The sequence below is a fragment of the Anabrus simplex genome, chromosome X (assembly GCF_040414725.1).
Source record: "Anabrus simplex isolate iqAnaSimp1 chromosome X, ASM4041472v1, whole genome shotgun sequence".
NCBI lineage: Eukaryota > Metazoa > Arthropoda > Insecta > Orthoptera > Tettigoniidae > Anabrus > Anabrus simplex.
In genome coordinates, this window is record NC_090279.1 from 171,004,668 (window position 1) to 171,017,056 (window position 12,389).

The window sequence follows — 12,389 nt, forward strand, 5'->3', positions numbered from 1 at the left end:
CATCAATATAGTTAATGGAAAGGAACAAATGATGATGATGGTTGTTGTTGTTTAAAGAGGTCCACCATCTACGTCATCAGCTCCCAAGGAATAAAGAAGCAACAAATCAAGTCATGTTAGAGAAACAAAAACATGAAAAGGAACACTCAACACAATGACAGGTTAAGTCATATGTGGAAAGATAGCAACATGAATTTGTGCACATAATGGAATAAACACAATGACAGGTCCACATCAGAAAAGGGAGCAATAGAAAAGGAGACAGTACAAACATGGAAATCCAGGAGGACAACAACAATCTCTACATCTTCATTATGTGCGTTTGGGAAGTTCCACCTTTCTACCACTTTAAAGTGGAACTTTCTAAACACACCAATTGGAATATATATAACAACTCCACCACGGATCAAGATGAACTTTATTACTTGTAATCTTTATATGTTGCCGTCTTCAAATATTAGGGGCAGTCAGATGAAACCCAAACACCCACTACAACATGATACTGGAGTGGTTTTATTCAAAAGTACCGGTAATTACCAAAAAGCATTAATACATTTACCCCACTGGGAGACGAATCATTCAAGTCCAGTTTTGTAGAAAGAGGCAGTTCGCTGATGGATCCACAACCACACCCACTCTTGTACTTCCTCGTCCGAATGAAACTGACGTCCATGAATGTCTTCCTTCAGGTCGCCAAAAATGTAAAAATCACAAGGTGAAATATCTGGGCTGTACGGGGGATGCTGAAGTATTTCCCCAAACAAATTGCTGAACCGTAGCCTTCGCCAGATTGGAAGCAAGGGGGCAAACATCATGCAACAGGACGACTCCGCCTGACAGCATTCCAGGGTGTTTTTAGTTTATGGTGCATTGAAGTTTCTGCAAAGTATCTTCATAGCGCTGTGCCACCATTTCTACTGCTGGACCAACTCACTAGACCTGTCCGTGCACCAAGAAAGACATGATCCACCTGAGTTGTCACTATGCGGTTCTACCACAGGAATGGCATATCGATACGTAACAACAATTTTGCAACCTTTTGTGCGGAATGTGTGTTATAGCGGGTGTTTGGTTTTCATTTGACTGTTCCTTATATATAGGATATCTCCTCATCAATCTCACTTTTTCTACACCCATGTTTTCTCAGCCTGTGATGGGTTCGTTTCTACCTCCCAGCTTCATCAGGCGTGTGGTCATTAGTGTTCATTGATGCCATCTTGACGGATCTTCAGTTTTGTGGGAGAGTAGAGTTGATACAAATATAAAATGAAGCGAAACAATGTACGGTAGTCTTGTTTATATGAAATTCTTGAAAGTGAAGTATTCCATGGAGAAATTCTCTTGCTTTGTCATTCTGACTGGTGCATCACCCTGTTTGAAGTTAAAATGGAAGGTAGAAGGACCAAAGGAAGACCTTCGAGTTCAATTTATGGACAACATTTAAGGCAAGGGCACCTATTGCCTCTTGACGCTGCTGGCCAAAGAATGGAAATGCTTGGAAGACATTCATGTTACCCACCAACTTTAGGGTTTAGGAGAAGAGGAAGATTATGGTCTACATATAAACATGAAAAAGGGTACTTGATCAAGGAGGTCACGTCCAAATTAGAGGATGTCTAAAGGATCTGGAGGTAGCCAGAGATTTTGTACACCTGGGGTCAGTTATCTTTGACATAGGAAAATGGTGAAAAAGGGATGAAAAATAATGTCCAAGGTTGAGTTGCATTGGTTAAGCACACTTAATATCTGGCAGAACTGGCCAGTACCATGAACTACAAAGATGTGTTTGGTTGAATTATTAGCATTTTCCACCTTTTTTTGTAAGACCATGAAAGCTAGTGACAAAAGTCAAATCAATGCTTTCGAATTATGGTGTTGGTGGAGGAGATGGAATAATATGAATGGAAAGAACAACAAATACTTCCATTATAGACAAAGTGAACATCAAGAAACATGTATCTTCCTGTGTAAGTGGAAGTTATTTCCAGTTCTTTGGCTACATTTTTCTGAGAGAAGTATAGAGAGTGGAAAACTCTACTACTTCACGTGGCAAAGTTGAGGGCAGTAGACCACGAGGAAGAACAGCAAGTAGCTGGTTAGATGAAGCAAAGAAAATAATTGGCTAATAAATGACACTTGACAAAGAGCAGGATGACTGATGATGATGTATGAAATTCTCCTCAGCTGAGGATAGATATAGTGAATGATGGGATAACACATTTATGGCATTATTCCCGACTTTTGATGAAGTGTGTGTTTTTCCTGTCTAATCAAGTTATTTATTCTCCAAGTTTTTCCTTATGCATTTCTGATTAATAATATGTATAATAAATAATTTTTCTTCCATATTTCATTGTAATACATCATTTTATCCTGAGTCATGAAAGTTTTTCAAAAAATTTGAAGGGTTTCATTACAAAACATGAAAATTGCAAGCAGCCTGGTCCGCAAGTGTTTTGCTGGATGAGCAAAAATTTTAAATGAATTCTAACATGATAAACAAGCAAGGTTTTGCACTGGAAGTACTGATCTGTTTACTGAGTGCTTTATAAACACAACCGAGTCGGGTAATCTCTCCCATGCTCGAGTTCAGTCAGCATGCCTTCCTTGTATACTCAACATCCATATGCCTATATACATACTGTATTGTAAACTACAGCATTGTAATCACGTGTGTGTGTACAGCATTTTCCATTTTGTGCCAAAGTGTAGTGACTGTTATTTAGTGATGTTACTACAGCTATGGGCACCATGAAGAAGAAAAGTTGAAGAGAAGGCAGTAAGAAGGAGACGATTACGGTGAAAGTTAAGAAGGAAATCGTCGAGAAGTACGAATAAGGTAATGCATGTGCCCAGTAACGCAAGATTTTACATGAAGTCTTCAGCTATTTGCACAGTATTAAAGAACTGGAGAGTAGATGCAACAGAAGAAATCATGAGAGCATCAAAGCAATGACCGCGTATTCTGGAAGAAGTAGGAAAGTCTCTTCTCGTGTGGATCATTTTATATCGATACATATTTTTGGGTTGTGAAACTAATAATCATCTTTTCAATGATTTCTTAAGGTAAAATTTACAGAACTAATTATGCTCGCAATCCAAGGCTTTCATATGTCCAGTGTAAATAAACAAACAATAAATAAATAAACAATAAACAATTTACTCTCATGATTTTCACCCTGGGTTTTTTTTTTTTTTTTTTTAATGTCACTGGTAACAATTATGAAGGAGAAAATATCTTAATAGAGGTGTTTTGTAAAAAGTCAGTACGAGCAAATTTAACAATGCAAGGTCCTCCTTCAAATACTTGGGCACCATGTTGAACGACCAGTATGATTCCAAACAAGAAATAAACTCTAAAATTGAGCAGGCCAGGAAACAATTCATTACCATGAAGAAATTCTTTGTAAGGTCAGATCTCAGTCTGCAGCTACGAATCCACAGGATCCGCTGCTACATATTCCCTATTCTCCTATATGGATGTGAAGGCTGGATCCTGGATCCAAGCACTGAAAAACGTATAGATACCTTTAAAATGTATCTGTATTGCAGTCTCTTGCGCATACGTTGGATATTGAAAATTTTAAACGTCGAGGTCCTTTATCATATGATAACAACAAAAAAAACCTGTTAATTATTATGAAACATAGGAAAACTCAATACTTAGGACATATTATGAGGGGTGAGAGGTATCAATTATTACAGTTAATTATTGAAGAAAAGATATAAGGGAAACGGTCTGTTGGTAGGCGGAGAAATCCGTGGCTAAAGTACATCCGAAGATAGCACATGTATATCAAAAGAAGCTTTTCATGTTGCATTGGCAAGGTCAAGGTGGATCGCCAACCTTCGTACGGAGATGACATCTTAAGAAGAATAAGAATAAGATGGAAATATTAGGGCATTTTTGGAAAAATTCTCAAGGAAAAATGATGTAAATATATAAAGTATTGTGATTCATTTTCTCTTGGTTTTGAACTCTTATACTTAACGCATATCCTATTGGTGTCTTCTTCCTTGCCTGTTCTCAATTTCTTGGGATGGGGACTTTCTGCGGATTTGGCCCAGTTTTACCACCGGATGCCCTTTTTGATGACAACCAAATGCGGAGAGATGTATTCACTATTGAGTGTTTCTGGGGTGGTTGGTGATGTGATGTATGTAGATAACAAGATGTATATATTAAGACGGACACAAATACCAGAAGAATTAAATATAGAGAGTTACTATCTTTGGCCTATCTGGGAATCAAACCTGGGACCGTCTGAACCATTTAGCCAAGGAGTCGGATATTTCCTACAGGCGTACAGTACATAAGGGCATAACACATCTCAATACAAACACTGCAAACTGCCTTTCCACTCAACTGCCTGAGCTTACAACTGACAAGAAAAATAACATTGTTTCTGTGAGCAACTGCTACATGAGCCAACATTAGGTTATGCCTCCTTAGTCAGTATCACAACTGAGGTCAAGTTTTCTCTCCATTTGTTCCTTTCCATACTGTAGAAGCTTCCATTAGCAAACCAGCAGTTTTATGTCCTAAGTGTGATAGAATTGTCCCCTTGGAGGATTCACTACACGATAACCGGTAATCACCTTTGGCTTTTAAATCACTTTTCTTGAAGCAGTTAGAATTGTGCTTGTCTAAAAGTACTGCTGTTACATTAAACAGCAAAAGAATTACCATTACCAGATTAGTGTGTTAGTGGAGAAGTCAGGCTAGATGAAATGATTTAGAACAGGTGATCAAGGATATGCTGTCTCAATGTTTGAAACCACTGCTTTCTTCCTGCAAAATAAAGGAGTAATAGGGTGGCTCAAGATACATTTTCTGATTCATTGTCTAAAAACTAAGGGGAGAAAATATGCGAGGGAAGAAATTCTTCTTTGATGTTTTCTCACAGAAGGCTGGCAACCAACATGCAGTAATTATTCATATCGAGGGTAGAAATAATGCAATTCCGTAATATTTATTGTGTCACCTCTTCTTTTTAACTGTACACTAGAGGGAATGGTAGAAGAACTCTAAAAATATAAAAATTGGTACCCAGAAGGATAACATACATTTGAACTGACTGAGATTTGCTGATAATCTAGCTCTTCTGGCCAATGATATTCAGGAAACAAAACAACAAATAAATCTTTACAGGAAATAGCTCAAAATATTGGTTTGAAAATTTCATTTGAACAGAAATGATGCCAACTCAACTTCCGCTTGCAAACAAAATTAAACTGGGAGACCAAAAAATAAAAATTGTAGAAAACTTAAATATTTAGGTGAAATAATCACACATAACCTGAACGTGAAACCAGCATGGCAAAATAGAATAGATTAACTGGTTACAGCACAGCATGTTGGATGGATCACAGAACTTAAAGAAGACATGAGAGAGGTACATATTACAATAGAAGATTTAAAATACAAAACAAATACACTGAAGATATTGAAAGATAAACATGCTAGACTACAAATAAAAATCAACAAGCAGAGAATAGGAAGAGTGATTCCAGAAGCAGAAGGAGAATTACATTCTGAAAGGATTAAACAGCATTGGCTGACAAAAAGAAGAAAAACCTCCATAAACCTGACTAAAGTAGTCTTATGCTGGCTAAAAAAAATTAAAATAAATAAATTTAACGTGTTGTCAGGGTAAATAAATAAGTACAGAACCTGGTAGTGTCCTATTTCTAAACATTTAGTAACTAGTTAGGGCCCACTAAAGCTACACATTACACACAGGATAACCGAGCTCACGACTTACACAAGTACACACAGTTACACAGTTCACGCTCTCTCTCTTTAGTATCTCACTGTTTATCTGCATTGATACACCACTCCCTGATCACTTACACTACAGACTCGCTCAGTCACACTCGTTGGTGATGTCAGTCTACAGTTCGCAGCCCGCCCACGACAGTCTTGTAGCTCAGGATGATGTTCGTTGTCCACACTACGATGGAACTCCTTTTCCAGCCTACACACATCGGCACCTAGTGTCCCCTTTACGCTGCACCAGAACACCCAGTGTCCTTGTACAGCAGCCAGCCCCAAGAGACGCACATCTACGGTGTCAGGCGACAGCTCCAAGATGCGAACACCCCCCAAGCTGGCACACACAGACTGACTGCACTCTTCACCCTCTTTGCTCACTCACCGACTGCCCCAACTCCAACTCAAAACTCTCACTCAATCACTCAACTCTCGGCTGAGCTCCAACTGAGCTTCTTGCTAACTCACTCGCCCCCTCCGCAGGTGCTCTTGCCTTATATAGATGGGGCCAATGATCGAGATACGTCAGTCGCTGGGAACACGTGGAAATCTCCAGATATGGAAATCTCTCGATCCGCGGGACTCAGTAGTTTGTATAATCCTTACGCCAAGCCACCACGGGTGGAAGAGAGAGAGGAGGCCGGCCTTGCTCCGAAGCCCAAACATGAGTGGTGTGGCTTGAAGGGGTGGGCGGGCCAAATGATGTCGTGCGCTAGGCCCGCTCACACTGAAGGTTGACATGACAGACATAAGAGCCCATCCATGAAGCTATATAGATATTATCTCTATCAATTTTCATGTTCCTAAAGTGAGATAAGGCTGTGTTGAGAATATGGGATATTTGCAGGGAAAGCTTCTTAATGTTAATGTTGATGGATTTTGAAAGGTCAGGTTATTTTCTGACAGACAGGGAAATATAAGTAAGAAAATGGCAAATTCTGAAATTGTATTAAATGAATCACTGTGTCTTGAATGATTTGGAAGGTGTCCTCAGATGGTGCAAATTTGTTTAAGTGATACAGTTTCTTTAACAAACTTCTACTCCTTACTTTGTTCAACACAAACTTTATGTAGAGTCTTAGAGCTTAGAACTTGAGATGTCTAATCCTGTAGCGAAAACTCTTGACATCCGACAGTTTGGCCCACAGAGTCCCTTACATAGTTGAAATCATGTAGAAGATCCCGCTATAAAACATAGTAGACTTGAGTAACATCCATCATTGCAACAACTAGGGAAGAACTAAAGAGACAGGTGCAGGCCTGGATTGTTTGGATTCCACCTAAACGTTGTGAAAACAGAGTATATGGAGACAAGCCTGGCTGCTGGTTCTATCCCAGTCAACAGAAGAGACTTGACGGAGACCGACCTGTTCCGGTACTTGAGTTCCTGCCTCACGACAGTGGTGTTATTGATGGTGGTGTGTGAGCTAGAGTGAATGCAACATGGAGGTGGAGGGATGTGGCCAAAAGATGCTTCATTAAGTAGTCAAGAACAGAAGTGAGCATGGCAACAGATGATGGGAACCTAGTGAAGATAGATCAAGGCATCAGAGAGAAGAGATGAACTACTTCAATACTTCATTAAATGGAGAAAGCCTTGGAAATGACATCACTGGAGACTGCAGTTTAAGCACAAGTAGTGGAACAAAACACAAGCTAACATGGCTAGAAGTGGAGTCTGAGTTGAAGAACATGAGAAATGGTGAAGTTCCCAGGGTTTGTTGACCTCACTGCTGATATGATAAAGGTAACTGGAGCACAAGGCATACAGTGGGTTGTATAGAATACTCTCTGTTGTGGGAAGAGCACAAGGTACCAGAGGACAGGATGAAAGGCATCATCATCCCTATATATAAAAAGGGAAACAAGAAGAAATGTGGGCATCACTCTACTTCCTCACTCACTTGAACTTCTGGAAAAAGTAATTAAAAGAATACTCACAAAAATAGTAGAACCATTACTGGTGGAGGAGGAACACAGCCCTTATATTTGCTGTCAGAATGCTAACAGAGAAGCATTGGGAATATGAAAAGAAGTGTTGGTTTTTGTGGACATCTAGGAGGCCTACACCATTGTCCCTAAGAAGGTATCTGGGAACGCCAGGAAGGTATGGGTGTGCCAAACTTCCTGATTGATAAAGTAAAGGTACTGTATCGAGCATGCTTTAGCTGTGTCCAGGTAGGGGATGGGAGATCAGATAAGTTTGAAACCAAGGGAAGAGGCCAGCAGGAAAGTGCCTTGTCACCACTCTTATTCACCATAGCCATGGATCAGATCATAAAATCCATCAAAAAACATTACAAAGAGCCTGACACTAATATTTGCAGACGATATTCTCATTTGGGAAGACTAAATCATTGAAGAATATGAACTAAACATTAGTAAAACAAAAAATATTGAAAATATTGAAATGACAGGAAAGGCACAGATTCAAACATTTTTCTGGAGGGAACTTGGTTTACGACCTGTTTCTAACTTCATTTTATCATGTCAGAAGATAATACAATGAAACAAGATATACTTAACAGGACACAAAAATAAAAAGCTTTCCAAGTTTATTTTTGAGTGAGAAATCTACTGTGGGAAGAAAAAATACCCCAGAAAGCAAAATTGTCAATACTTCATTCCAGTTCTCACCTTTGGTCTCGAAATATGTACCTTACACAACAAGGATAACAGTAAAATCCGGTCAACAGAAATGAATTCAAGAGAATAGTGAATCATAATACCAGGAAAGGCAAGATTATGAAGCAAACAGGAAAGAGGGGGGGCATCAAAATACCTGTTACCAAGCTTTTAGAAAGATGCAGGCTACAGTGATTTGGACATGTATTGAGGATGGACAGAAGAACAGCAAGGAATTGCTTTGGCAGAGAAGTGAGAGGGAAGAGACCAATAGGGGGGCCTAGGAATCAATGGATAGACACACAGAGATCTGGTCAGCAAGAGGAATGTCGAGTGGGAGGACATAGAGGAACAGAAACTATATTCCCACAGAAAGAAGTGCCGAGTGCTTGTACACCACACCTGCGAAACTGGAGCTGGATGATGATAACTATAGTCTCTTCTGTAGTGTTGCATGGAATGGTTTGTTGGCTTAGTACAGAAATCAGCCAGTGTTGTCTTCACATTTTGGAAGTGCGAGTGGTTCAAGCATTTGTTGCAGCAACAGCGTGGAAAGACGAGTAGGCTCGGGTCCCGTCCGGATGTTAAGTGACATAAATGATGAAAATTATAACCAGCTGGTAACAGTAGTATACAAGTAGGAACTGTGGATGGTGAAATAATCAAACATATGAAATAAACATAGAAATATGTAATTTGCCATACTCTGGCTTATTATTAAGAACTGAATCACATTTACTAAACATTTCAGAGATTGATTTGTGGTAAAAATTAGCTATGTAAATTTCTTGCTTTTTAAATTTATAACAAATATATTACGTTTCTGCATTTCTCAAGAAATTAACAGGTGTTGTCTGAGTCTGCTTTTAAGTTTCCAGTGGGTTAACTTGCTGTCATGTTATGCTTGGTGTAACTTGCTTTGCTGTGCTTACTTTCATCTAATTGCATGTCTTTTTTTCTTGTTTTTTCTTTTTTCCCCCCATGCATTTTGCTCTACCTTCTACTTTTCCCTTTCGATCCTTGCTTGGCATTTCTGTTGTGCTTGGGTGTTTACTTGGTGTTCAAAGTTACCCATTCTACAGAGTGCCATTTCAAAACCCTCACAGAGTACCGCAGTATCCTCCAAGACCCCAGCTTCATCTGCTCCTAACGCCATCCAGGTGCAGAATAGCTCGACAAACGCAGAGAAGGAGTCGTCATCAAAGGACAAGCATGATGTACGTGAAGATGATAAGAAATCAAGAGGAGCAACCAAAACTAGGTGTGTGTATATGCAAGTATATGTTCCCATCGATTTGAAAATTCAGAAATAAGTTTTATCATTAAAGAGGTTTGAATCAAAAACCATCAGTGTTATACTATTCCTTCAGTATGTTTCTTTTTAAAGTGCCAATTGTTACCAGATAGATCACTTACAATATTAAGGATGGAGGTTTTTTGAGAATTTCCACAAAGAATTTGTTTGACCTTGCACCAGTATGGTAGTTATCCTTTGGACAACCAATTTGATATGCTGTCAAGCTCACAGGGAATGACGATACAACATAAGAAGTACAGATTTGCCTTTAAAGACTGTCTACCGACTTTCAGACTACCTCCAAAAAAATACTCATAATGCTCTTTGCTTTCCCTAGTCTGTCATTTAAATAGTGTTGAAACAGTTTCTTTCTTTAACATTTTTTTCTTGAAATATTTCTTATCATTGTAAATGATCCACTCTATGTATACTACAGTACTATTCATCATTTAGTTGCAATCTTTAACATTTTTTTCTTGAAATATTTCTTATCATTGTAAATGATCCACTCTATGTATACTACAGTACTATTCATCATTTAGTTGCAACATTGTAAATACAATGGTAGGGAAATTTAGGGAATGTCAGCGTTTTTGAAACAGCAGAATCCTTCAGTGGTTATACGAGGCTGCCTCTGTCACGTACTTCACTTAGCTGCCCAGAAGGCTACTAAAACATTGTAAGCAAGTGCAGACTTGTAGACATTGTTAGTAGACAAAAAAATTCTTTCTTGAAAGAAGCTCCAAAAGAAAAAAAAAAGAAAAACTAATAATTGAAGATGTATCACGAAATGAGTTTAAAAGACACAATATCTTGAAACATCTCAGCACAAGATGTTTATCACTGATTCAATAGACAGGATATTAGAACCATGGAGGCCATCGAAATTGTTGTTTCATGTTGGTAAAGAAGTCAAGTTAGAAAAAACCAGCAATAGCAAATTTCTTGCAGTGAAAGCAACAATGGAAAATGATGCCACTAAACTTTACTTGTTATTTCTGTTTTCACAAAGTAAATCATGTTGCAAGTAGAAGCTCCCTCCATACATAAAGTGGTCAGATACATGAATGGATTTTTGTTGGATTTAATGATGAGGTTTGTGAAAGCAGTTTGAAGTAAGTTTGAAATGCATTACCAATATAAGGTGCAAAGGCAGGAGTTGTCAGAAAGATCACTACGATCTTGTAACTGGATTTACAACAAGACAGCACATTGTGGAAATGAGGCTGGCAGTTTATCTGGAGATAACGTGAGACAGTTCTTCAAATTTGTAGGGAATTTCTTCACTACAGCATGAAACTACATTTTGGACAAATTCCCTTTTAATGACTGTGAAGCATGCAGAAGTAGTGGATGTTTCATTGAGAGCAACTAGTTCCATTTTCATCAGTGCTTATTTGTTGTTATTGAATTGGTTCAAAACATAACTGAGAACATTGACCAAGGCAAACTGGGAGTGAAATTTGCTTCCTACCAAACAGATCCATTAAATGAAGACATTCCAAACTGTGAAACAATGGATGTAGCATGGGCTAAAATTTTGAAGCTGAAAGATGCTTCTGGAAACTATAAATATTCAGTTAGTGCTCAAGAGATTCTTGCCATTGTAGTAATACCTCACAGCAATACTTCAACTCAGCGAATAATCATTATTGTTCACAAGAATTACACTGACTGTCGATCAAATATGAATACAAGGACTCTTAGTCCTCTTCTGGTGGAAAGAAACAAAATTGTACCATGATCTGAGATCTGCTATCAGCAGCAGTTTTCTGAGAAGGATCCCAGTGAGGCAAAAGAAGCAACTGTTTGGGAAACCGTCAAGAAGAGACTGGGTACACAAGCTGTAGAAATGGTGCAAGTAATGTACAACATTGCATCAGCAGCATACAGACCTCGGTTGAAAAGACTGAATGGTTTAGAAATGAAACTGGACTAAGACAGAGGAGTGCTGTCACCTCTTTTGTTTCTAATGTTTATGGACAAAATTGTAAAGCAGACAGAGGAAGCATATGGAAATAAGGAGATGAAGATGATATTGTGGTCTGGGGAATGAACAGCAAAGTAGTACAAGACCAAGTTGATGTACTGATTGAGAAAATTGAAAAATATGGTATGAAAATCAGTGCAAAGCAAGACCATGGTTATATCAAGAGGAGGAGGACAAGGGAAAGGCATTGTGAAAATTGGTGGTCAGAGCTTGGAAATTGTAGACAGTTTTAAATACCTGGGGAGTGAATTAATGCAGAATACAAGGCTGGACATAGAGATTAGCAAGAGGTTGCAGCAGACCAGACTGTAAGAAACGTCTGAAATAAGGAAGCACCAAGGAAGTGTAAAGAAAAAGTGTACAAAATGTATTATGCACCCATATTGACAAGTGGCTGAGACCTGGACAGTGACAAGTAGGGAGGAAAGCAGAATTCAAGCCAGCAAAATGAAATACCTAAGAAGTATGATAAGAAGGACTAGGAAAGCCAGATTGAGAAACAAAGATGTGAGAAAGGAGTTTGGAATTAAAAAAATCTAAATGCAAGAATTGATAGGAGTAAACTAAGATGGTTTGGACATGCAAAGAGAGGATGGATGAGAAAAGAACACTGAAGCAGATGGCGAAGTTTGAGGGAAAGAGAGCAAGAGGGGGACCTAGAACAAGGTGGATCGATTCAGTAAAGAGGAGTGCAAGAAGAAGAA

General features: G+C 38.7%; 1 protein-coding gene across 1 annotated transcript in view; it reads left to right on the plus strand.

The window, feature by feature from the left end:
• Nucleotides 1–12,389, plus strand: part of LOC136886750 (uncharacterized) — a 275,978-nt gene that overhangs the window by 148,847 nt on the left and 114,742 nt on the right. The window contains exon 5 of the mRNA XM_067159555.2: nt 9,466–9,659. Within this exon, the coding sequence (XP_067015656.2) occupies nt 9,466–9,659 (194 nt within the window). The remainder of the gene's footprint in view (nt 1–9,465; nt 9,660–12,389) is intronic.